Source organism: Rhinopithecus bieti, unplaced genomic scaffold (assembly GCF_001698545.2).
Source record: "Rhinopithecus bieti isolate Rb0 unplaced genomic scaffold, ASM169854v2 scaffold_7167, whole genome shotgun sequence".
NCBI classification, from domain to species: Eukaryota; Metazoa; Chordata; class Mammalia; order Primates; family Cercopithecidae; genus Rhinopithecus; species Rhinopithecus bieti.
The window spans coordinates 516,562-543,201 of record NW_016805471.1 but is presented as its reverse complement, the minus strand read 5'-3'; the positions used below and the strand labels follow the sequence as shown (position 1 = coordinate 543,201).

Below are 26,640 nucleotides of genomic sequence, written 5' to 3'. Positions count from 1 at the left end.
TAGGGACATGGATGCAGCTGGAAACCATCATTCTTAGCAAAGTCTAACATTTAAGTCTCTAATCCATCTTGAATTAATCTTTGTGTACTGGGAACTGAACAATGAGATCACTTGGACTCGGGAAGGGGAACATCACACACTGGGGCCTATCATGGGGAGGGGGGAGGAGGGAGGGATTGCATTGGGGAGTTATACATGATATAAATGATGAATTGATGGGTGCTGACGAGTTGATGGGTGCAGCACACCAACATGGCATAAGTATACATATGTAACAAACCTGCACGTTATGCACATGTACCTTAGAACTTAAAGTATAATAAAAAAAAAAAAGAAAAATAAAAGATTCACGAACAAAAAAAAAAAGAAAAAATTACAATCCTGATGCCTATGAGGAAAACGTATCTGATATTAAGATTCAATGGGAAAGAAACAGAATCCTAAGTATGATTACAATTATGCAAAAAGTCCACATACATAGGGGAAAAATGAAAAGACATACTACAGTGCTAATCATTGTTCTAGAAGTAGTGTTTCTCCACTAATTTCAAGTTATTTGTTTTCTTTATTGCTTATTTAAATAGAAAAGAAATGTCCTGGGCCTGCTTTTATCCCCTTAGGGAGCTGGGAATTTTGCACAATTTATACTTCTGTCCTGTTTGGTTTTGGTTTTGTTTGTTTTTTGTCAGCATATAGCCATTGTTCTCAAACAACATAGTATCTTAATGCTCCATCACTCTTGAATCTTAGTTTACTCCTTGAGGAATACCACTTCAAAATGACTGATTACCTTTCAGTAAATGTATCAGCTCTTTGTTCTAGGAAAGAGAATCATGTGGCAAAGCAATAGAATAGGTTTGCAAATAAACCAAAAAAGTAGTAATTGTGAAAGAGATTCATGTATTTGCTCTAGCTCTTACTTCTGTCTGAGTCATTGTTTAATTATCCTGCACTTGCTGATTCCAAGTCATGGCATTCCATTCCAGGTAAACATTTTCTTTGGCTTCTACTTTTACTTTAATATCTAGGTCATTTCTGAGGGCTTAGAGCTTGCTATTGTTTTAAATTGATAAGAAAAGATACCACACTTCATCTTAGCCAAAAGACCAAGAAACGATTGCTGTTCTTTTAACTCCTTACAATTTGTCCACTACAGAAATTTCTAATAATCAAGATGATAAGAATATAGATACTTTAATTTGAGGGGGAAGCCTCATTTTATTTCTGCTCCCTAATACATATTTCAGCTTATTGGTTAATAGAAAGTATTAAATATGGTAGAAATTAAATGCATGCTCTTATACTTCATAGACATATGTGTATAATGATACAATTTAGGAAAAATAGTATGTCTTGAACTCAGCCAGACATTCATGGTAAAACATGACTAACACTGATACTGGAACTTGGACAAGAGCCTGTTAATTACTACTGTCCTATTCCTTATTAATCCTTTAAAAAAATTTTGCCCACCCTCAATCCCCTACTCTGATTTATGGACTGATTTTCATATTTATAAAGTGGTTCATGAATCACCCTGCCCCAACAGAAGTGAATAATAATGGGCCCATTTATGCAACATTTGGTGTGTAGCTAATTACCTGAAAATGACTGCCTGGGATTGCACTGAGAAGAGTGTCATTAGCATTCAGCACTAAGTCTGCAAAAGAGAGGAGGGAAAGAAAGCAGAAACATGGAATCAAAAAATAAGAATAGCCATGAGAACACTATTTACTCAGTGTGATTTTTTTAAAGCATCCTAAATAACATTTAAGGATATCTCCCAGTGGCTGAATTGTTAAGTAAGTCATGGAGTATAGTATCTTTTAAAATTATGTCCATGGAGCATACCTAAGACTTAGGAAAGTTCTTACCTATAGGTTGACCAAAGCAGCAAATGAAATTGTTACATACAATATAACTTCAACTTTAAGAAGAAAAGAAATTAATAATAAATGTGGTAATGACAGTATGGGTCATTTTTTTCTCTTATCTGTAATTTTCTGTATTTTCCAGATGTTTTAATATGGCCATGTGTTAATTTTACAATGTATTTGTAATAGCAACGTTATATGTATTTTTTATTTCTTTGGAAGCATACTGACTGAAAATGATAGCAGCTACTGTTAATCGAGTGCTTACTATGTATCAAGCATTGAACTTGTACACACATATAATAACTCTATTTTCCTTCCTATTCCATACCACATTCCACCTGCATCATACCTGAGTTCATGAATTATCATAAACCTAGTTTAAGGCACATTGTGTCCAAGTTGCCACCAACCAAATAAGTGTAGAACTAAACTGTCTTGCATTGCAATCATGAGTGATATTTAGGCTTTCTTAATAATGGAAATATTTATCTGATGTAAGAGATCTGGATTTCTAAAAAAATGTCAAAAGTAGTAGTTCCAAATGAGAAATAAGCACACCTTACCTATTATATAAAACTAGTAGACAGTGGCCCCATCTTCTCTCTTGAGACCTTACAGTATTACAGTATATATATATATATATGACAGCATGAATATGTAGCTGGATGTTTTTAATTGCTGTAGCCAATGCTTACATTCCTGGTTAGTCATATATCATTTTATACTCAATATGGATTGGGTAATGAATGTCATAAATTATTGATAACAATAAATACTAAAAGTATGGTAAGGTCAACTTTTAATATTTGTACTTTGTTTTACTGCTCATGGAAGAAATTTTACTGAAGCACATCTCTGCTTAGATTCATCTGGCCTAACTACAATAACTGGAAAGACCTTAACCCTTGAATCTAGTATATCTGGGTTTTAATCTCAGCATTACTATAGACTATATAAACTTGGAAAAATTTACTAATCCCGTGAGATGTTAATTTTCTTATCATTGATATTGGAGTGGAAAAGGCTTCAACATAATAAGGCTATTATAAACAATAAATAATGCACATGTGGTAAAATAACGCTTTCTCCTCCAAAGATGTCCATATCCTAATTCTCTGGACCTGTAAATATGCTATTTCTCATGGCAAAAGGGGCTTTGTAGATGTAACTAAGATAAGGTCTCTGGCTGAGCACAGTGGCTCATGCCTGTAATCCTAGCACTTTGGGAGACTGAGGTGAGAGACCAGGAGGTTAAGCCCAGTCTGGCCAACATGGTGAAACCCCATCTCTACTAAAGATACAAAAATTAGCTGGGTGTGGTGGCGGGTGTCTGTAGTCCTAGCTGCTCAGGATGCTGAGGCAGGAGAATAGCTTGAACCTGGGAGGCAGAAGTTGCAGTGAGCTGAGATCATGCCACTGCACTCCAGCCTGGGTAAGAGAGAGCGACTCTGTGTCAAAAAAAAAAAAAAAAAAAAAAAAAAAAAAGATAAAGTCCACAGGATGCGGTAGCTCACGCCTGTAATCCCAGCACTCTGGGAGGCCAAGGTGGGTGGATCATTTGAGGTCAGGAGTTCGAGACCAGCCTGGCCAACATGGTGAAACCCTGTCTCTACTAAAACTACCAAAAAAAAAAAAAAAAATTACCGAGTGTGGTGATGCTTGCCTATAATCCCAACTACTGGGGAGCCTGAACCAGGAGAATCTCTTGAAGCTGGGAGAGGGAGGATGCCGTGAGCAGAGATTGTGCCACTGCATTCCAGCCTGGATAACAGAGCGAGACTCTGTCTAAAAAAAAAAAAAAAAAAAAAAAGTCGATTATCCTGGAATATCTTAGTGGGGCCAGTGTAATCACAAGGGTCCTTATGAAAGGAAAGCAGGAGAGTGAGATGTACTTTAAAGATGGAGGACGGGTCCATAAGTCAAGGAATGCAAATGTCCCCTAGAAGCAGAAAAAGGCAGAGAAATAAGTTCTCCCTTGGAGTCTCCAGGAGGAACACAGCCCTGCTAACACCTTGATTTTAAGACTTCTGATCTCCAGAACTGTAAGTGAATAAATTTGTGTTGTTTTAAGCCACTACATTTGTGGTAGCTTGTTACAGCAGCAAGAGGAAACTAATACTGTATGTAAGGTGCTTAGCACAGTGCCTGTCATCTAGGATTCTAACATAATACTAGCCAAAGTAGCGCTGCCTCTTTAGATCTAGGTAAGAGTAGCCTGAACCTGCAATCCATTATTTGTGGGAGTCCAATGCCCTCCCCGAGATTGCTGAGGCTTCTCAAAGGGCTTATGTAATTTCTGGCTTTGAATTGCTTCAATTTGTAGAATACTGTTCCAATAATGCTGTCAGGATAAGGAATTCAGCCCCTTCCCAGTATTCCAAGTGTAGAAATAAAACATTTACCCAAGGCTTGTGTGTGTGTGTGTGTGTGTGTGTGTGTGTGTGTGTGTGTGTGTGTATGCATACAGGCATGCTTGGTGTGTATCAGGCTTTGAGTAAATACAGAAAATGTACTATTATTGCACAGCAAAAATTTTAAAATTAAATATCAATATGGCTGTTCTTTAAAGTTTTTTACTACTCCAACATTTTGCTTTCTCACACCTAAATCTCTTAAATCTCACAAAACGGTTTATCTCCTTTGGTTTCCTTATCATTTATGTCTCACAGTCCTGGGATTTCACCTTCAAATACCAAAGTATTTTTCTAAACAGACTAGCCAAACTCCTACCTAATAAAGCCTGTCACAACTATGAAGATAATGCAAATTCTTTTCACCCTATTGCACTGAGCAGTTAATAAGTATTAGCTGCAAAAAAAAGTCTATGTACTCATTAGTCGTAACTTAGACTAACCCATCCATCTTCTCTCATCAGTTTCTTTGTGTAATGTAACTAACATGAATTAAAGGTGTATCCAAGAGGCTAAACAAGCCATTCTTCAACCACTCTATTGAGTGATACTGATATCAATCTTACAACTGCTACTAACTCTTAATTTCACCAATATTAGGGGTATAAATAGGGTTCAGCATTTTTAGGGAATTTTCATTCATGTTTTTCTTTCATACAGATTCTATTAAACTGTACAATTATGTTATACAGAGATTGGGTTTAAAACTTGGGAGTTCTTCCTGATAAAATTGATGGTTATAGGAAAACCTCAACTGAGCATACATAATTTGTTAATTTAAGTTCACATTGCTATTTGCAAATGTACCCTCTCCATGTGTATATGTGGGCACACATGTGTATTTGTGTGTGTATGTATAAACCTAGGTTTCAAGAAACCTATGGGCCAGGGCTTTTGGATTATGTTCTGTCAACAATTAGAATCATGCCACTTTCAGACATTAAATATAAATGATTTGCTATTACAATGACTCCTAAGGCCAACGACCATGCAGCATAAACCTTAATAAATAAATACTATAGTGACATGATTTCTGTTCATTCCAAAGTATCATGAGACCACAGTTTCTAACTAACAGCCCATTATAGTGTTCTGATCTAACTTTCTAAATGTCTTTGAAAGAAGACAGATGAATGTTACATTGTCATGAATCTACCTCTGGGAAATCTCTCTGCAGAAGAACAGTCAGCTAATGCTTTTGCCTTTAGCTGGTTTTACCCTCCTATACTTTCATTTGCTATCCACCAAATAAAAATATCTTCACACACCAGAATGAAAATCTTGAGTCTGAAAAGCTAAAGACAGAATGAACAATTCAATCTTGAAGCCCTTAGTCTATTGATTTTTGTAATCTAATATTTGGCAACTTTGACTCGATAGAAGATTTATAATAATCAGCCAGCTTCAGCCACAGTGTAAGTACATTTCCATGTGGATGTGTTAATTAATGGTAGAAGTGACTAACAACTGTGAAGCAGTCATATTAGGCAAGGAGAACAAATGGAAATACAAGAGCAATCATTCTTAGAGATACTCATTGTTCCTTCTCACCCAGAAGACAGGAGAGCTGAACAGAACTCTGCCCAGGGACATCTCTCTTTTTGTTGATGATCTGGGGAATTCTTGCTGAGCATTCTTTTCTCACAAAGAGCTCATACACTCAGCTCACTTAACCATAAGAGTTACAAAATCTAGAAATGCCAAACTCTTAAATCAGCAGAGTTCAACACTCTGTTGCACAGATTTCTATAGCCTGACATAGATTCATGAGTATGTGCTTGTGTGCGAGTACCTGTCTGAGTCTCAATAATTCCTCCCTTCTCAGATGGCCCTGTGGGTCTTTGGTGACCGTATTTGTATTTGTGTATTCATGCTGTCCTCCAACCCTTACTCAATAGTTGTGGGAGAGTTGGTACCTAATTCAAGTTAGAACAGTGAAATCCTCCTGTGAGTCTGAAATTTGGAACATATATATCCTAAGACGGAAGTTGTTTCAGTACTTTCCAAAGGAAATCAGATGACTTATTGAGAGTAAGTTCTTAGAGCTATTGATTTCTTCTCTTGCTAAGTTGTGATGATTACTCAATTCTCTTTAATATTATATTGGGATTTGGAGGAATAAAAGTCAATTGGCCCAGGAAATCATAGTTTAAAAAACAATGAGTTATGGTCAAGTCTTGGTGTGACATATAGTTCCTTAGGTGATATCACGTATATTCCTTATAACTATTGATTGTTGAATAGATTGATCATAATGGCTAGCAACAGTAAATTCAGTTATGTTTCCTAAAAGTTGGGTTTTTAAAAAAATTACTCACAACTCTAAGTACCCATACACATGAGACATTAACTAGGTATTTTGTAGACAATGCTACATTGGCTATGTAAACTACTTTGTAAAAGCTATTATAATTCACAACTCTGAATCAATGGTTCAATATTATATTTCAATGCATGTACTGATTTAATAAAGGAGTGGTTAACCAACCAGATGACATTTTTTCTGAAAATGGACTAGATAAAGTAAGATGTGCTGACCAATGGTGCTCAAATAATACTCTCAAGTATCCCTAAGGCTTTTTCTTTAATGGTACCACAAATGTTGGATTCTAATTTTACTTAAAACTATTATAATTATCTTTTGCTGCACACCTACAACCATCCAATGCTTGACAAAGTTGACAAAAACAAGCAATGGGGAAAGTACTCTCTATTCAATAAATGATTCTGAGATGACTGGCTAGCCATATTCAGAAGATTGAAATTAGACTGCTTCCTTACACTATAGTTCATATTTTTCATCCACATTTAAACAGGATATCAGGATGCCTTATAATCACATCTTTTCTAGAATCATGCTTTAGAAAATCATGTGTGGAGCCATCCAACTCAAGATGGGTTAAAGACTTAGATGTCAAAAAAAAAAAAAAAAAAAAATGGCCGGGCGCAGTGGCTCACGCCTGTAATCCCAGCAGTTTGGGAGGCCGAGGCTGGCGGATCACAAGGTCAGGAGATCGCGACCATCCTGGCTAACACAGTGAAACCCCGTCTCTACTAAAAAAAAATGCAAAAAATTAGCTGGGCACAAAAAAATTAGCTGGGCGTGGTGGCGGGCGCCTGTAGTCCCAGCTACTCCAGAAGCTGAGGCAGGAGAATGGCGTGAACCCAGGAGGCAGAGCTTACAGTGAGTCGAGATCGAGCCACCGCACTCCAGCCTGGGCAACTGAGAGAGACACTGTCTCAAAAAAAAAAAAAAAAAAGGAAGTTAACCTCAGAAATACCATTCTGGACAGAGGATCTGGCAAAGATTTCATGACGAAGACAGCAAAAGCAATTGCAACAAAAACAAAAATTGACAAATGGGACCTAATTAAACTAAAGAGCTTCTGCACAGCAAAATATCATTAGAATGTTGTTCATCAGCAGAACAAACAGACAACCCACAGCATGGGAGAAAAATTTTGCAAACTACACATCTGACAAAGGTTTAATATCCGGAATATATAAAGAACTTAAAGAAATCAACAAGCAAAAAATGAACAAAGCCCTTAAAAAGTAGGCGAAGAACATGAACAGACACTTTTCAAAAGAAGACATACATGCATCCAACAAGCATATAAAAAATGCTCAACATCACTAATAATTAAAAGTGCATGTAAAACCACAATGCGATACCATCTCACACCAGCCAGAATGGCTATTATTAGAAAGTAAAACAATATGAGATGCTGGTGAGGTTGCAGAGAAAAAGGAAAACTTATACACTGCTGGTGAAATGTAAATTAGTCCAGCCATTATGAAAAGCAGTTCGGTGATTTCTCAAAGAACTCAAAGCAAAATTACCATTTGACTCAGCAATTCCCTTGTTGAGTATATACCAAAAGGAATATAAACCATTGTACCATAAAGACACATACACACATATGTTCATCTCAGTATTATTCACAAGAGCAAAGGCATGGAGTCAACCTAAGTGCCCATTAACAGTAGACTGGATAAAGAAAATGTGACACATATACACCACAGAATACTACAAAACCATAAAAAAGAATGAGATCATGTGCTTTGCAGCAATGTGGATGGAGATGTCAGCCTAAGCGAACTAACACAGGAACAGAAAACCAAACACCACATGTTCTCACTTATAAGTGGGAGCTAGACATTAAATATTAATATATATGGACACAAAGAAGGAAACAACAATCACTGAGGCATACTTGAGGGTGGAGGGAAGCAGGAAGGTGAGGATCAAAAAACTACCTATTGGATACTATGACTATCACCTGGGTGGTGAAATAGTCTGTACACCAAATCCCTGTAACATATAATTTACCTCTATATCAAACCTGTATATGTACCCATGAACCTAAAATAAAACTTAAAAATATATATAATAAATATTTTAAACTATAATAAGAAGCGTTACACTGTCACCTGTCCTATGTCACTTTTTTAAATGTCTTAGTTGCTTTATCTATTGAGGTAAAATATACATATATAATTTACCATCTTTACCACTTTAAATGTATAGTTCGGTGGTAATTAATATACTATATGCTTATATTTCCTTTCGTCACTCCCTTTTCTTGGTCTTTGGTAACTACCAGTTTACATTCTATGTTGAGATCCATTTTTTTAGCTCTCACATGTGCATTAGAACATGCAATATTAGTATTTCTGTGCTTTGCTTACTTCAATTAACATAATGGCCTCCAGTTCCATCCATGTTGCTGCATATGACAGGATTTCATTTTTACGGCTGACTAATATCCCATTGTCCATATCTACCACATTTTCTTTCTCCATTCATCTGTTGATAGGCACTTAGGTTGATTCCATATTTGGCTATTGTGAATATGTCGCAATAAATATAAGAATGTCCTATGCCCCATGTTAACACATTCAAGATCACTATATTAACTTGTGCTGCCAGGTTAAATTATGCAGAGCATTGAGCACCAAGTAAAGCTTGCCTTTAATCCATCATTAAATACTTCTAGAGAGCAACTATTTATGGATGTTCCTAAACTATTTACAATGGTGTCATTGACTATAAAGGTAGTTTCTTGGCACAGGGGTTGGGGCTGTTGTTGTTGCTGTTTTCCCAATTCAGGGTAGTCTTTATTTGGTTATTTAAGAATTTAGAAGCAAGTACTTCGCTATTTATAAGAATTTTCTCAATGCTGTATAAATAAAATGCAACGAAATATAAATTGATAAGGAGAGAGGCTTAAAACCATAATTCTCATCATAATCCCTGCTTTTATAAGTGTGTGTCCATTAAAATGGATCAACACTGGAACTTACAAGGTGATTTTATATTAACAAAATTTTGTTTTTATTTATTTCATTTGTACTTTACATACTGAGGTTCCTTATCAAATTTGTAAACCATCATTGTAGCAGGATTTCTTAACCTTGGCACTACTGACAGTTTGGAAAAGCTAAGTCTTTGTTGTTGGGGACTGTCCTATGCATGGCAGGATGTTTAACAGCATCTCTGGACTCCATTCACTAGATTCCAGTTTCAAACTTTTAGGTCTAGATATATTTCCAAATGTCCCCAGTGAGGCAAAATCATCTCTGACTGAAAAGCATCAGCTAAGTTGTAGAATCATAGGACTTGCCACATTTTAGTAATTCTGAATGTTCCCCTCTTGACAGTTTTTGAATTCATAAGAAGCTGTTAAACAAAAAATATGGTAAAGGAGAATAGTAGACAAATGCATTTTTAATATTTATTGTGGTTGTTTTGTTTAGGGTATTCGAATCACTATGAGACTAAAAAAAGAATGTTGCAGAACCGTATTTTTAGACAACAAAAGATATTCATGATGTATTGTTAAGTGAATAAATTAATTAACCCATATGATCAGGGGAATGGAAAGCGTAGTGTTTTGTAAAACATTTTGGAAAAAAATTTTTAATTAAACTTGAAAATTCCTTTTGCTCTGAAGTAATGCTTAAATAAATTCAAGTAAATTTGTTATTATAAATTAAAATAAATTGACCGATGTCCTGTCTATGAAAAGGTATCAAAAGGCTTCAAAAGGTATCCTCTGTGAATTTTCATCTTTCGTAGTGAAAGTCAAAGGAAAATAGGAAAGAGGTAGGGTTTTTCCTTTTCCTTTAAGGAAAAGAAGCCTTTATTGCTGATAATTTAGCACAAATGACCAAAGCAATAACTCACCTTGGAACCTCAAAAATCCTCGGAGATGGATAGCTAGATAGCTAGATAGATAGAGAGTATGCATATATATATACACATGTGAATATATCAGTGTGTGTATGTATATACACACTTATACAGTATACTGTAGTACAGTACCTATGCTGTGTACATAAAGTACTACAGTATATTCAGCGCCCTCTCATTTGCAAAAATAAAATCGAACACAAATGCCCACAAAAGGATGATTAGAAAATACATTATGGTGTATAACTCTTTGCTATATTAACACATTTATGTCTCACAACCATTCTGCAAAGTGGATAACCCAAGTATTCCTTTCCATAGCCCATGGCAGTGAAAATAATGGAAAACATAAGAATAGGGAAGGGTCAGAAATGGTGCTCAATGTGTTTTTGTGGGAGTTGAACAATGAGAACACATGGACACAGGGAGGGGAACATCATACATCAGGGCCTGTCGGGGGAGGGAGAGGGTTAGGACAAATATCTAATGCAACTGGTGCTTAAAACCTAGATGATGGGTTGATGGGTGCAGCAAGCCACCATGGCACATGTGTATCTACGTAACAAACCTGCACGTTCTGCACATGTACCCCCGAGCTTATAGTAAAATAAAATTTTAAAAATGAAATAAAAAAAGAAAAAAGAAAATACATTATGACATTTCCACACAATTGTAGTAAATTTTTTAAAACAGCTTATTATTTATTAATGCAGAAACAAATTCATGATGCATTGTTAAAGAAAATAAGCAAGGTGCAGAGCAGTGTGTGTTGTAGGCTACTGTCTTAAGAGGTTTTCTCCCTAAGAAGACACAGCTGTGCTTCTATTTGCATAGAATATTTTAAGAAAATTTCAAATTGTAGCTCCTGGAGACTAAGATAAAAGAGAAACATCATTTAATTTGAATTTTTGTGTTGTTTAACGTATGATTACACTTTATGGGGAGGACCGTTACATTTTTAAAAGTTCTGTCATTCAAGAGTGAATCGAAAGCTCATAAATGTGGACTCACCATCTGAATTTTAGTTACTCTCAGACTTCACTGACCAGAAAAACATCCCAGGTAAGAGAAAATGGAGAGATAATGAAGTCCAGATAGGATATGTAGAGTTAGAGTACTTGAGTTTGAATAAACGCAAAAGCTCAACTGGAGGTGGTGAATATGGTATTAACTCTCATCCTAGGATAGTGTTTCTTCCTTGGTTATATGCTACCTGCGGAATATAAGTGGACCAGAGCTTCAGAGATAAATCTGACAAATTTCTCTAACAGTGGGAAGTGTGAAGCACCTTAAGTCACAGAAGGCTGGTTTCGTTGTTGTTGTTGTTGTTGATGATGATGTCGTATTTAGTTGTAGCAAGAGAGGAAGATAAGCTTTTTATGTATAATGTAGATTCCTCCCATTCACAAATTCTGCAGATAGTAGCACAGACATTGCTAAGGTGATAATAAAAATAGAAAGGGTCATGAGATCATAACAGCTATAATAATGATCATCATTTGGGGAGCACTTCTTAAGTATGGGGCACTGGGCTAAAAGCTTTGCACACATTATCTCTTTTAATTCTCACAGCAATGCTCTGTAGTAGGTGCTTTGATTAGTGAGAGGACTGAGCTGCAAGGAGATAATTTAATTAATGCAAACTCACGCCACTTGTGGGCAACAAAGTTAAGACTCAAACTAAATCTGCCTATCTTTAAAATTTTTAGTCACAAAATATTTAAATAGCTTTATTGAGATATCATTGAAATAATGTAGCAAATTATAAATTTGCTACATTATTTGTGAAAGTGATGTAATCCTCAATAAAATATTAGCAAACTAAATTCAATAGCACATTAAAAGGATTATATACAATGACCAAGAGGGATTTGTTACTGGGATGAAAGGATGGTTCACCATATGTGAATTAATCAATGCTATATACCACATTAGCAGAATGATGGATAAAGACTACATAAGGATATCAATAGATGTAGAAGAGCATTTGACAAAATGCAACATCTTTTTGAGGCAAAAGCTCTCAACAAAATAGGTATAAAAGGAACTTTCCTTAACATAATCAAAACTGTATATGAAAAATCTAGAGCCAATATCATAGTCAATAGGTCTTGGGATGAAAGCTGGGGCATTACACTACTTGACTTCACATTGTAATACAAATATATTCTGATCAAAACACTATGGTAATGGCACAAATACAGACATATAGACCAATGGAACATAATAGAGAAACCAGAAATAAACACATACACTTGCGGTCAACTGATCTTCAGCAAAGGTGCCAGGGGCACACAATGGGGAAAAGACAGTCTTTTTGACAAATGGTGTTTGAAAAACTGGATATCCACATGCAAAATAAACAAATAAATAAATTTGATCCCTATCTCATGCCATACATGAAAATCAACTCAAAATGGATTAAATCCTTAAACATAAATATTGAAACTGTAAAACAACTAGCAGAAAACATAAGGAAAAACCTTCTTGACATTGGTCTTAGCAATAATTGTTTAAATATTATACCAAAAGCCCAGACAATAAAAGCAAAAACAGGTAAGTGGGATACATCAAACTAAAAAGCTTATATGCAGCAAAGGAAACAATAAGCAAAATGAAAAGGTAACCTATGGAATAGGGAAAAATATTTACAAATCATATACCGATAAGTGTTAATATCGAACACATATAAAAAATCACATACAATTGAGTAACAAAATACAAATAATTTAAAAATGAGCAAAGAACCTAAACAGAACTTCTCAAAAGAAGAAATTCAGATGGACAATAGGCATATGAAATAGTGCTCAACACTAAATCGTCAGAAAAATGCAAATCATACCCACAATGAAATACCACCTCATATCTGTTAGGATGGCTATTGGTAAAAAGACAAAAGACAAAAGCGTTAGCAAGAGTGTGGAGGGGGAAAAGAACCCTTGTACACTGTGAATGGAAAAATAAATTAGAAGAGTTTTGATCTTGCTTCAGATGACTTTGACTAGTCAGAGTCTTTCATGATTCCATATAAATTTTATGATTATTTCTTCTATTTCTGTAAAAAGTACCATCTGGATTTTTGAATGTGTAAGATGGTTTTGGGGAGGTAGTATGAACATTTTGACAATATTATTCTTCCAAGACATGAATATGGAATGGCTTTCTATATATTTGTCTTTTTAAACTTCCTTCATCAATGTTTTATAATTTTCAATGTACAGGTCTTTTTTCTCTTTGGTTAAGGTAATTCCTAGGTACTTTGTTGTTGTTGTTAATATAAATGAAATTGTTCTCTTAATTTACCTTTTGTAGAGTTTGTTATTAGTATATAAAATGCCACTGATTTTGTGTGTTGATTTTGCACCCTGTAATTTTATTGAATTTATTAGTTCTAATAGTTTTCATGGAGTCTATAGAATATTCTATGTACATAATTATGTCATCTGCAAAAAGAGATAATTTTATTTATTTATTGTGATTTGGATAGCTTTTATTTAATTTTCTTGCTGATTGCTCTAGCTGGGAGTTCAGTACCATGTTGACTAGCAGGGCCAAGAGTGACCACTCTTGTTTTCTTCCAGATCTTAGGGGAAAAGCTTTAATTTTTCTGCATTTATTGAGATGATCATGTGGTTTTTATTTTATTATGTTGTATCACATTGATTGATTTGTATATGTTGTTGATTGTTGCATATCCATCCTAGCATCCCAGTAATAAATCCCACTTGGCCGTGGTGTATGATCCTTTTGATATGCTGTTGAATTTTATTTACTAGTATTTTATTGAGAATGTTTGCATCTAATTCCATAGGAATATTGGCCTGTACTATTCATTTCTTGTATTGTCTGTCTAGCTTTGGAATTAGAGTGAAGCTGGCCTCATTAATTTGGCAGTTTTCCCTATTCTATTTTGTGGTACAGTTTAAGAAAGGTTAGTATTAGTTCTCTGAATGTTCATGATTATTTCTCACCCATGAACCATATGGCCCTGGGCTTTTCTTTGTTGGAAAGTTTTTGATTACTGATTCACTCTCCTTGTTTGTTATTGGTTTGTTCAGATTTCTGTTTTTTATTGACACAGTTTGGGTAGGTTGTATGTTTCTAGAAATTTATCCATTTCCACCTGTTCATCTAGATTATCCAATTTGTTGACATATAATTATTCATAATAGTTCCTTAAAATCTCATAAAATTTTGATGCCTTGTTTCTGCCAAATGGTAAACATGATTTGGGGCTAGGAAGCCTGGAAATGAAATGTCATCACTTTTGTAATGTTTTCTTTTTTATCTCTCCACTCATCAGAATCACAACCACAGCTGCATGTATGATGGATCTTCGAAGATATCCACTGGATGAGCAGAACTGCACCCTGGAGATTGAAAGTTGTGAGTTACTTGGACAGGGGAGTGAAAAGGAGGGATGCTTCCTTGACCCAATGGAATTCAGCTTCTCACTGAGTTAATTAGTACCAGGATTTTTTAGCTGCACTTGTCTGACAAGTTTTCAAAGGGTTTATATTGGTGGCTCAAGGGTCATTTCAATGAAGTTACCATTCTGAACAATTAGGGAAAGTTCACTTATTTTAGATCAACAATTTATAAACTCATACTTTCTCCTTCTCAGAGTGTAGTTTCTCCCAAAGCCTTCCAATATCCAAGCTGGATTAATAAGAAAGGAAAGATATTTTAATATGAAAAGAGTTTGTGAGATTGTTTTGACCTAAACTATTGTAAATTGTCTTTTAGAAAAACATTATGTTAGTGTCTTGTGTGAATAATGTGTCTTTCCTCATGAAAAGAAAAGATGATAAATTGCACTCATGAGACTTATGCTTTGCACCAAAGACTTAATGATTTTTAAGTCTAGTGACTAATTTTAGTTTGTCCTCTTGGGCTGCTTTTTCACTGATTGCTTTCTTAACAATTCAAATATTTCAGCTATGAAGATTTAATCTGACTATCTTTTTGTGATTATTTCTCAGCCATCAGCCTGTAGGTATTTGAGACCATTAATTGTGAACATCAAAGCTAAGCCATTTCTTGGTTTTCAGAGGTGCAAAAAAGTCCAGTAGCTAATCAGACCATGATTATAGTACCACTTAATGTAATGTTAGAAATTGACAGATGTTTATTTAGATCATCTAAAATGCTTTCTAGATGTAAACATTAAGAAAGTAAAGGAAAATGGGAAAATTCCAGGTCATTCTATAGTATTGTTGAAGAATGAATGTATTTCCCCAGTGTCTCATCATGAAGCAATTACATTAATCTTCTAGTTCCACTGTATACATAGAAATAGATGAAGGTGTTTATGTAGATGTAATTACAAGTTTAAATATAGACATTGACCTACTACCACCAAAACCTAGAATGAACAAGAAAATTCATGAATAATTCTCTAATCAATATTCTAATTTTAAATCTCATTATATAAATAAGTTACTAAGTATTGAAAGGTGTTTATATGTATAAAGTATTGATGGTAACTTTTGGTTCAGATACCAAAAATGACCACATTCAAACCATAGGAATGAACTATGTAAACTCAATCATATACTAATAGCTAATAACATTTTATAAATAAGGCAGAACATTAGTTCAACAAGTAAATCATTACTTTTGGAACTGATATAGAAAGAGAAGGATAACTCATGGGTTGCCCATACATATTAGTTGTTTTTTACCCTTGACCACTCTTCCATTGACTTTCTGATTTTTTACCTTGGCTTCTGCTGGAGAATATTAACATACAGCAACCTCTTGAAATTCCAAGACCTTATGAATTGTGTCATTTGCTTAAAGGAGCAATGAATTTTGACAAATACTTGAAATTGATTGTGTGTTTTAAATTGTAAGTTCTAAAATTATCAACACTTTCTCCCAAAATACATACTTTATTTACAATGGATACCGAGTTTTCTATTATAGGTTGACATTTTCTGTAAGTTTGAAGATTTATTTATTCATATTAAAATAGATGACTTTAAGTCCATTTAATATAACATATAATGATCAAAACTATAAATGAAGCAGAAATTAAATGTAACTTTTGTGGGGAAGGGATGGGGAAAGCCCAGGCACCCAGATAGCCCAAAGTAATCATCAAATATGATGTCAGGTAATAGGTGGTGACCCAGACATATGACAATCATTGAGGCAGTTGAGCAAGATGCAACTTGTTGTCTGGACATACAGTTTAACACAGTAACTGAGACTCTAAAATAAGCTAATATGTATAAATTTGAAACGATGGTAATTATCATCAAAGTGATCCAGCTGTTGGTCACAGAATTACAATCCCTAAAGATACTTACCTAAAACAAAGCAAAAACTCTTGACTGTAAGAACTTGGATAATGAGGAGTGCACAGAGGCAGGAACTTAGGAGAAAAATTTGCATAACTAAAGCTGGGTATTTTATAACACCTTTGTGACATAAGTATTTGTAACAACACTTGAAAGATGATATACTTGAGGCTCAGAGAAGTAAAATAACTTACCCAGAGTCACAGGGCAAAAATGTAATGGAGTAAAAAAGTAATGGAGTAAGAATTCAAGCCCAAGTGTTCTTCTCTTCATCACGGAATCCTGAATCAGGTGAGTAAGGGAGCATAGCATCAATAATTAGAAGTGTAGGTTGGTCACGGTGGCTCACGCCTGTAATTCCAGCACTTTAGAAGACCAAGAAAGGTGGATCACCTGAGGTCAGGAGTTCGAGACCAGCCTGACAAATATGGTGAAACCCCATCTCTACTAAAAATACAAAAAGTAGCCAGGCGTGGTGGCATGCACCTGTAGTACCAGTTACTCAGGAGGCTGAGACAGGAGAATTGCTTGAACCCGGGAGGCAGAGGTTGCAGTGAGCTGTGATCATGCCACTGCACTGCAGCCTGTGTGACAGAGTGAGACTCCACTTCAAAACAACAGCAATAATAATAATAATTAGAAGTATAGCATTAACTGGAAACACTCTTGGCTAGGTTGGAAATGCTGAATCAACCAAAGACTGGTCTGTATTTCCTAAACTATCCCTGATAAATTTCAGTTTAGATCCCAGAAGCTGAATTTCACTTTTAGATCAAGGGTCAAACAATTGCAGCTACAGGGAGAAGGTAGCTTATGGATGCAGGAAACCAGGCAGGCCTTGATTCTATTGATGCGACCCTTAAAAAAATAAGAAGCTTCTGATGACAGCATAATTTAACTTCAACATTTTACTTAAAATGAATCCCTATTAACAATAGATAAACCAATGTAGAGTTCCTAAATGTTAAGAATAATAATTTTAAGCAGTGAATTAGCATATGCCAATGTGGAGTTTGAATGAGCTTTGCTTGTTTCTACCTAAGTACAGAATCAATATGTTGCTAAGTTTTAATAAATACTGAATAGATTATTCATCTAGTTTTTTTGTTTGTTTGTTTGTTTGTTTTTTGAGACGGAGTCTCGCTCTGTCGCCCAGGCTGGGGTGCGGTGGCTGGATCTCATCTCACTGCAAGCTCCGCCTCCCGGGTTTACGCCATTCTCCTGCCTCAGTCTCCCGAGTAGCTGGGACTATAGGCGCCCGCCACCTCGCCCTGCTAGTTTTTTGCATTTTTTAGTAGAGACGGAGTTTTACCGTGTTAGCCAGGATGGTCTCGATCTCCTGACCTCGTGATCCGCCCGTCTCGGCCTCCCAAAGTGCTGGGATTATAGACTTATATTCATCTAGTTTTTAACTTTTCACAAAAAAAAGTGCTATCTTCTAAAACAGCTCTTTCTGACTTGACAGTGTATCAAGACTATACTGAGCCTTAAAGTAATCACAAATGAGAGGCTCTAGTGTCAGTTGGGAAATAAGAATGATCAAGTAGACATCCCACTGAAGTAAGATTGAACGAATCATGTTTGTGACCAACAGAGTGGAAACTTTGCCTGCATTACAAAATTCACGAGTTTGCATGTTCTCCCATCACAATCTCAAGGCTAGCAAAATGTTTTCCTTGGTTAGGTCCTTTGAGACAAATTAAAGATGCTTTGCTTAACTTGATGTCATCTAATCAAGTATAATTGAAAAAGTCATAAAGACTTGTTAAATTGAAAGTTTGCTTGAACTTGGAGCAGATTAATAGCTCTGTAGCCCTGGGATGCTATAAAATGAGTCAATGACATATAAAAAAATCAATCAAGGAGTTTAGTCTAAAGAATATTTGGAATTTGAAATCAATAACAGTATCATGTGAAGGTTTGATAGCCACAAGCTTCATGGAGATATGGAAAGGGCTTGGGATAATAATCATGAAGAAATCAGGTAGTGCAGATTAAAAAAGATCCGGACTCTAATCTCACCCACTCATTTACAGTAGATGTTGTCACCTTACCACACCAAAATTATAATAATAAAAGAAAAAGCCATTTCAGGCCTGAAATCTCTCGTTTTCACTCATCTTCTATAAACTTCCTTATTCTTCACCACTATTCCAAGTTAGTTCTCTGTATTTCACAGGAAGATGTGTTTCTATTTCTTTCTTAGGCTGGCCCTGCCCACTGTGCTTAGAATTCCATCTCTTTCTTCCTCCTCTGGAAATTGATTGTGTCTGGTCCACACACACACCTCACCCCTGCGCTCTCAGATCCTCAGTCCTGCCCTGTCTACCTCTTTTCTCACAGCTTGTAAACAAGTTGAAAACTCTTCTCATCTTAAAACACCTGCACTCTATCCCCACATTTCCCTGAAGCTTTTTCCTAATCTCTTTCTTTTTCTCCAAAGTACTTGAAAGGATAATCTATATCTGTTGTCTATTGCCTCAACTTCCTCTCAACCCACTGCAATCTGGCACCTGCCTACCCATCTCCCGCCTCTGCTAAAACTGTTCTCAGAAAGGTCACAAAGGACCTCTTTACATTCAATCTTATGCTGTGGCTCTCAAATTTATATCCCCAACTGAGATCTCTTCTGAGCCCCAGATTGATGTACTAGCACTCTTCTTGGCATGTCTGTTTCGATGTTTCAAAGGCAGCTTGAGTTTAATTTGCTCAAAACTTTATTCTTGATTTTTCCCTTTCAAATGAATTTCTTCCTCTGTCACTTTAATCTCACTATCCGACCATAATCCTGGGATTAATTGTTAAGTTTCATTTCTCTCAAAGTCCGCTGATCCGTTCTATTGCCAAGTACCATCTATTCTACCTGCAAAATATTTATCAGGCCCGTCCATTTCTCCCCTGCCCTATTGCCACCAGTCTTTTCCAAACTATCATTACGTTTTACTTGGACCATTGTAGCTGCCTTTTACAGTCTTCTTGCTTTCACTTTTGACTCTGTCTAACTCAATTTCTGCCCAGCAGCCACAGTGATCTTTGCAAGATGTAAATTGGATCATATTATTTCTCTGCTTTAAAATATTCAGGCTGGTTGCCGTGGCTCATGCCTGTAACCCCAACACTTTGAGATGCCAAGGCAGATCACAAGGTCAGGAGTTCAAGACCAGCCTGGCCAACATGGTGAAACCCCGACTCTACTAATGATACAAAAATTAGCAGGGCATGGCAGCACATGCCTATGATCCCAGCTACTCGGGAGGCTGAGGCAGGGGAATTGCTTGAACCTGGGAGGCAGATGCAGCAATGAGCCAAGATGGTGCCATTGCACTCCAGCCTGAGGGACAGCCTGAGACTCCATCTCAGAAAAAAAAAACAAAGACTTCCCACTACACTGGTAAAACTGTCCACTCTTCTTAACTTGATCTTCAAGCTCTTGTGTGACTTGACCTTCCTCATTATCTTGAATCCCATCTGTCACCATTTTCCCCTTACTTACTGTATACATTACTCCAGCACCAGAGACTTTGTTTCTGGCAGACCATATTTTCTCTTATCCCATCATAATAATTTTCTCATTTCTTCTGGCTGAAATGCTTTTCCCAACCATAGTTCTTTCGGCTTCCTCTTCTCATCCTTCAGTCCTCATCTCACATGCCACCTTTGATAGGAGGCTTTCTTAAGACTCCTCCAATCTAAGTTAGGAACCAGTAGTTATTCTCTTTCAAAATTCTTTTTAGTTTCCCATTGCTATTGTCTGAAAGTTTGTATCCCGCCAAAATTCATATGTTGAAACCTAACCCCCAATATAATGATATTAAGAAATGTATCTTTTGGAGGTGATTAGATCACAAGAGCTGAGTCCTCATGAATGGGATATTGGTAGTCCCCACTTATTTACAGTTTTGCTTTTTGCCTGAAATTATTAAGTGGAAAAATTCCAGAAATAAACATTCATCAGTTTTAAATTATACCCTTGATTGTAGCATGATGAAATCTCCCATCATCCTGCTCTGTCCTGGCTGGGACATAAATCATCCCTTTATCCAGTATATCCACATGTGTATGCTATCTATACCGCCTATATCATTGACACCATCTGCTCCTGGCATCCAGCCACTGATGTCATCATGGCTTGATGATCGAGGATCACCCAAAGCAGATGATGCTCCCTTTGATATATTTTCAGAAGATCAATGGTAACCAAAAGCTATGTCACAATGCCTATGTCATTCACCTCATTTTACTTCATCATACAGGCACTGTGTCATCTCACATTACAAGAAGAAGGGTGAGGACAGTAAAATAGGATATTTTCAGTGACAGAGATCACATTCATGTAACTTTTATTACATTATATCTCTATAACTGTTCTATTTCATTATTAATTTTTGTTAATCTCATACTGTGCCTAATTTACAAATTAAACTTCATCATAGACATGTACAGATAGAAAAAACATAGTATATGTAGGGCTTGGTACTATTTGCAATTTCATGTTTCTACTGAGGGTCTTGGAATATATCCCCTGAAGATAAGGAAAAACTACTGCAGTGCTCTTATAAAAGAAGCCCTGATAGCTACCTTGTCCCTTCCACCGTATGAGGACACAGCTGGAAGGTACCATTTATGAACCAGAAAGTGGGCCCTCACCAGACACTAAAATCTGCCAGTACGTTGATATTTGACTTCCCAGTCTATAGAACTACGATAAATAAATGGCTGTTGTTTATAAATTACCCAGTTTATGGCATTTTGTCATAGCTATCCAAATGAACTGAGACATCCATATCATAGTAGTATTTGTTTCCATGCTTGTTGTTTATTTCCCCTGTAGATTACAAACTTCTATGAGGGAAGGGATCATTGTTTTGCTCACCATTCAATCATTAAACCTAGTCTAGTACGTGAAAATAAATATTTGTCTAGTGAACGTGTGCTAAATTTCTTGGCTTCAAACTTTTCAAGTCATTTGACTTTTATAAGATAAGTCTAGTTTAATTTTTTCAGATGAGATTTAAGGAGGATTTTTTTACTTGCAATAAAATATTATTTCATTTATATACTTCATACAATCTTTCATTTTTATAATTTTATATTCATGTTTTAAGACCATCTCAGCTGGGCACAATGGCATGGGCCTGTAGTCCCAACTATCTGGGAGGTTGAGCTGGGAGGATCACTTGACTCCAGGAGTTTGAGTCTAGCCTGGGCAACATAGTGAAACTGTATCACTTAATAGAAAAAAAAAGAGTAAGATCTCTTAAAAAAAAAAATCTATTTCAAAATTATAAGAGTGTCAACCAACAGCCAGATAAGGAAAGATCTAACATTTAAATTACTTTAGGAATTTTGAAGGGTGGTAAATGTAATGAAACGATGATTTTTGTTGTTGTTTCATCATAAGGCATTAACTATGTTCTTCCTACTTACACTACCACGAAGTTTTCAGACAAAGGTAACACTTAGTGACACCTGGTTACTTTTATACTAGTTTCTTGTTTTAAAAAATGGTTTGGTAATTTTTAACCTAGGCCTTGTCATATGTATTTAATTTAATGAACTATCCACTTAATTTATCTGTTTAACTCTCAGAAGATTGTAATTGTCTTAATTTAAATATCTTGATAGTAACAACATGTGCACAGAATGTAAAGCGATAGTCATATTTAATTATTTCCACAATAAAACTATTTTCTTGTCTACAAAAATAACATGTGATAAGAAATATCTGTCCACCTGGTGTTATAAAATGGCCTAGCTTAGATATGGAAAATGTTCTGAGAAAATGGGAGGTTTGCAGAAGTGAAATATTAAGTTTTATTTAAGTACAGCACCACATTAACAACTGGAAATAAAATTTTTAAAGTATAGTTTTCAAACATAAGACATGAGTAGTTCTATAAAAGTCTGCCCTTGAATGGTCACATCTGGAGAATTATATCCAGTTCTTAATGCCATTTTAAGGTAATTTCATTCAGAAGGAGGAGAACAAGATATCTGTAAGACAAATATAAAGAGGCATAGCAGACATTCGGAATGTTTTAATGTGCTATCATATAGCAGATGAAACTGTGTTCAGAGTTGCCCAGTGTGTTATTCATAGTTCTTCAGAGAAATAGAGCCAGTAGGCTAAACATATCCTATTGGCTGTATTTTATATAAAATAAAATATATAATGTATAACATAAAATATATAATTTATCCTAAAATACAGCCATCAAGCCAATAGGACATGTATAGCATATACATATTATATGAACTATATAGAGTATATAAAGAATCATATTATTACATAACGTTTTAGGAATATATAATATATATATATATATATAGAATAGAAGCCTTTCTAGTCTAAATGGCTACCAACACTATTTCCTCTCTCTCTCTCTCGCTCTCTGTCTCTCTATATATCCTACATATATACATATAAATATTGGTATATGATATATATAAAATATATATATATCTTATCTCTTTCCATAGATAACATATATATGATACATGGCTATCAATACCATTACATATATAATAGTATATATTATATACCAATACATGTATATAGATATATATATAGAGAGAGAGAAAGATAAAGTACAGATAAGATATACATCTATATAGAGAGACAGAGTGAGAAATAAGAAAGAGAGGAAGAGAGATTTATTATGAGGAATTGGCTCATGCAGTTATGGAGGCTGACAATCTCAAGATCTACAGAGTGAGTCAGCCAACTAGAGTGCCGATGGTGTATTTCCAGTCCCAGTCCAAAGGCTTGAGAACCAGAACTGATAGCATAACTCCAGTCTGAAAACCTATCAGACCCAAGACCCAGGAAGTACTGATGTTTCCATTTGAGTCCAAAAGCAGGAAAAAACCTGATGTCCCAGTTTCAGGGTAGTCAGACAGGAGGAATTCTCTCCTACTCAGGGGAGGGTCAGTTTATTTGTTCTATTCAGGCCTTCAACTGGTTGAATGATGCCCACCCACATTGTGGGGGGCAAGCTGCTTTATTCAGTCTACTGATTTAAATGTTAATCTCCTCCAAAAACACCCCCACAGGAATACCCAGAATAATGTCTGACTACTGGACACCTTGTTGTCCAGTCAAGTTGACACATAAAGTTAACCAGCACATACAGAAATGCTAGATTTGAACCATTTAATTCCATTTAATTCAACTAGCACTTCTTAAGTAGCGACATGTGGCTCTTTGTATTACTAAGTGCTGGTGATATAGCAGCAACAAGTAGACAATAGTCAGAAGCTGCAGGAAGGTAGCTTTAGAAATTAAGAGACTCTCTGATGAGCAGCAGTGTTCATTCATGAAGTAGGTCCCTGCTTATGAAAGAACTTCCCCTACCACAGAGACACTTCAACTAATTAGAAAAGGCCACATACCAGAAATAATACAGAAGACATTCCTCATTGAGAGCCCAGTTTAATTTTACAAACTTCAAGGTCTGTTTTAGCCTCAAAATCTGGACTGCTGGGAGTTCACTAAATTTAGTTACATCACTAATACATTGTTTTCTGTGCCTATCTAAAATATTAATTCTAAAGTGATCATGATTTATAAAGGATATTAGAATATAAGAAAAAATATGAATATATAAATATGCAAATACTCACAAGGAAAATATGAAATATAGGACAATTACAGGCAAAAGCCTTTAAACCATTCTTACTTTATTACTGCCTGCCAAATCATTAGTTCTGATCTGAAATAATGTAAAACCAGCATCTACAACATGCTGCACACTTTCTATTCATGGATGCAAAACACCAAAAATAACAAGTAAATTGAACTTCATGAATGATTCATGACTTCCTTTGCTTTATGTCCCCATTGTCAAGGAAATTAGCAGCATTGGATATCTCCTTAGATAAATCTGATTTTGCCATATTCAGTAGACTACTTAATGAAAATGAATATTTCACATTTATGTTCATAGAAATGTTAATGAATTTTAGTGCCTGTAGCTTTTTTTGATGAGCAGAGGGGTGGGTGTGGAGAGGAAGGGAATATTTTTTCGGAATTAATTTATTCCTTTTCCAGCCTGCTTCTTTGAAACTGTGAAAAGCACTCTCTCTGAAAAGTATCTGATCTTTCAAAGTTATAAAATAAAAGTCAGTGGGGGAATGGAGTTCCTTCTATGAAAATTAGTTTTTCTATCAACTTGACTATAAAGTTAGCCTTACAGTTGTTCACTTCTATACTACAGACAGTTTATTTTCCATCCATGGTCAAGCGGCTGTGTAGATTGATGAGGAAATCTCAGATTTACAGATTTAGATTTCTGTACGTTTGTTCTTCCATTGGTATTATGATGGATGACAATTTTGCATCTAAATTCCAAAGAGGAAGTGTAAAATAAAGCTCATTTTTAAAAATCTAAAGCTTTTAGGAAATAACCAAACACTTAAAGATACATTTTAAAAAGGAACTTTGATCTTCTAATACGGGACACCCTTGCTGAACTAAGGAACTTTGATTCACTTGAGATCCAAACTTGATAATAACAATATCTAATATTTATTAATGGCCCAGGCATTTTCTAGATTCCCCACTGATTCCTCTCACAAGAAGAAAATCAAAGCGTCAAGGTAGTAACTACCTTCAAGACAAAAAACTCTAGAGGTTTGAATGAGATTTGAACTCAGGCAATCTGACTGGCAAGTCTGCAATTTAGCCCTTATAGTCTCTTGAGAAAACTTACTTCTCAATACTGTCTTCACAAAACCTTTTTTTCTAGCTTCCCTACTGGGTGTGAGTTGGGTGGTTTTAGGTGTACTCTATCTGGACAGGAAGCAAACGCCTGCAAAGAAAGCACATTTTAATTGGTCCTTCTCTGTCACTGAATCTTCCCAATTCAGTTCTTAAGTAGGCTTTATTTTTGACATTCTTGCCACTAAACTGAATATTGATATACTTTTAGAATGACAATTATTTTACCAAATCACTTCTGTAAATGCAATAGATCACACAATGGCCAGAAACCCTTTCTCTTCTAAGTGGCTACCAATACTATTCCCCCAAATCACATCCGTGTGGTGCTGGGCCTGACAACAATGGTGCTGTAGTTTCAAAGTCCATTTATTATTCATAATCATAGTGCAACAGGCACTGTATTTAAAGTCAATTTATTATTCATATAGATGCATTAACATCTACAACTTTGGAAATGGACATATTCTTATGAGAAGTCTTGAATTTTCTATGAACCACATCCACATAGGAATCATGAAACATGGATACAATTTAGTTTCCATATAGGTGTCAATTTCCACATTTAAGTTGCATTATTCTCATCTTTAAGATCAAAGATTTTAAAGGGAGCTGTTAAAACTATTGATACTATGCCCCACCCCAGACCAATAGCATTTGTGGAACGTGGGTCCTAGCACGAGCACTTTTTAAGCTTCCAAGTTGATTCCAATATGCAGCCACATTTGACAGCCACTGCTCTAAGGCTGCCATGCATTGATTTTTTTTCCTCTTCTGTTTTTCTTTAACATCCTCTTTTAATAGACCCAGTTCTTAAACTAAAAAGCAGAATAGAAACATAGAAATGAAATAAAATACAGCAAAGAACAGAAAATAACATGATTTTCAAAGAAAGACATCACTGAAATGATCAAAGGAAAGATTGTAAACTATTCTTTCTTTTATTCTTTCTCTAAAAATGGCAGACAGCTCCATTTTTTCTCTCCAAAGGGCATGCCTTGAAATAGGTGGACCAATGCACCCTGCCTTACATTAGAATTAAGTGCTCCAGCTTGATATTCAAATCTACGTAATAAGAAGTCAAGTTGTTACAGGATGCTAACCTATTTTTAAAACCCATATATAAAAATAT

The 26,640-nt window shown here is 35.5% G+C and overlaps 1 protein-coding gene across 3 annotated transcripts in view; it reads left to right on the top strand.

Moving 5' to 3' along the window:
- The window catches only part of GABRB1 (gamma-aminobutyric acid type A receptor subunit beta1), a 404,468-nt gene that overhangs the window by 284,043 nt on the left and 93,785 nt on the right, over nt 1-26,640 (top strand). For all 3 annotated transcript variants that reach the window (XM_017872652.1, XM_017872654.1, XM_017872653.1), the window contains one exon: nt 14,788-14,870. In XM_017872652.1, coding sequence (XP_017728141.1) covers nt 14,788-14,870 — 83 coding nt within the window. The remainder of the gene's footprint in view (nt 1-14,787; nt 14,871-26,640) is intronic.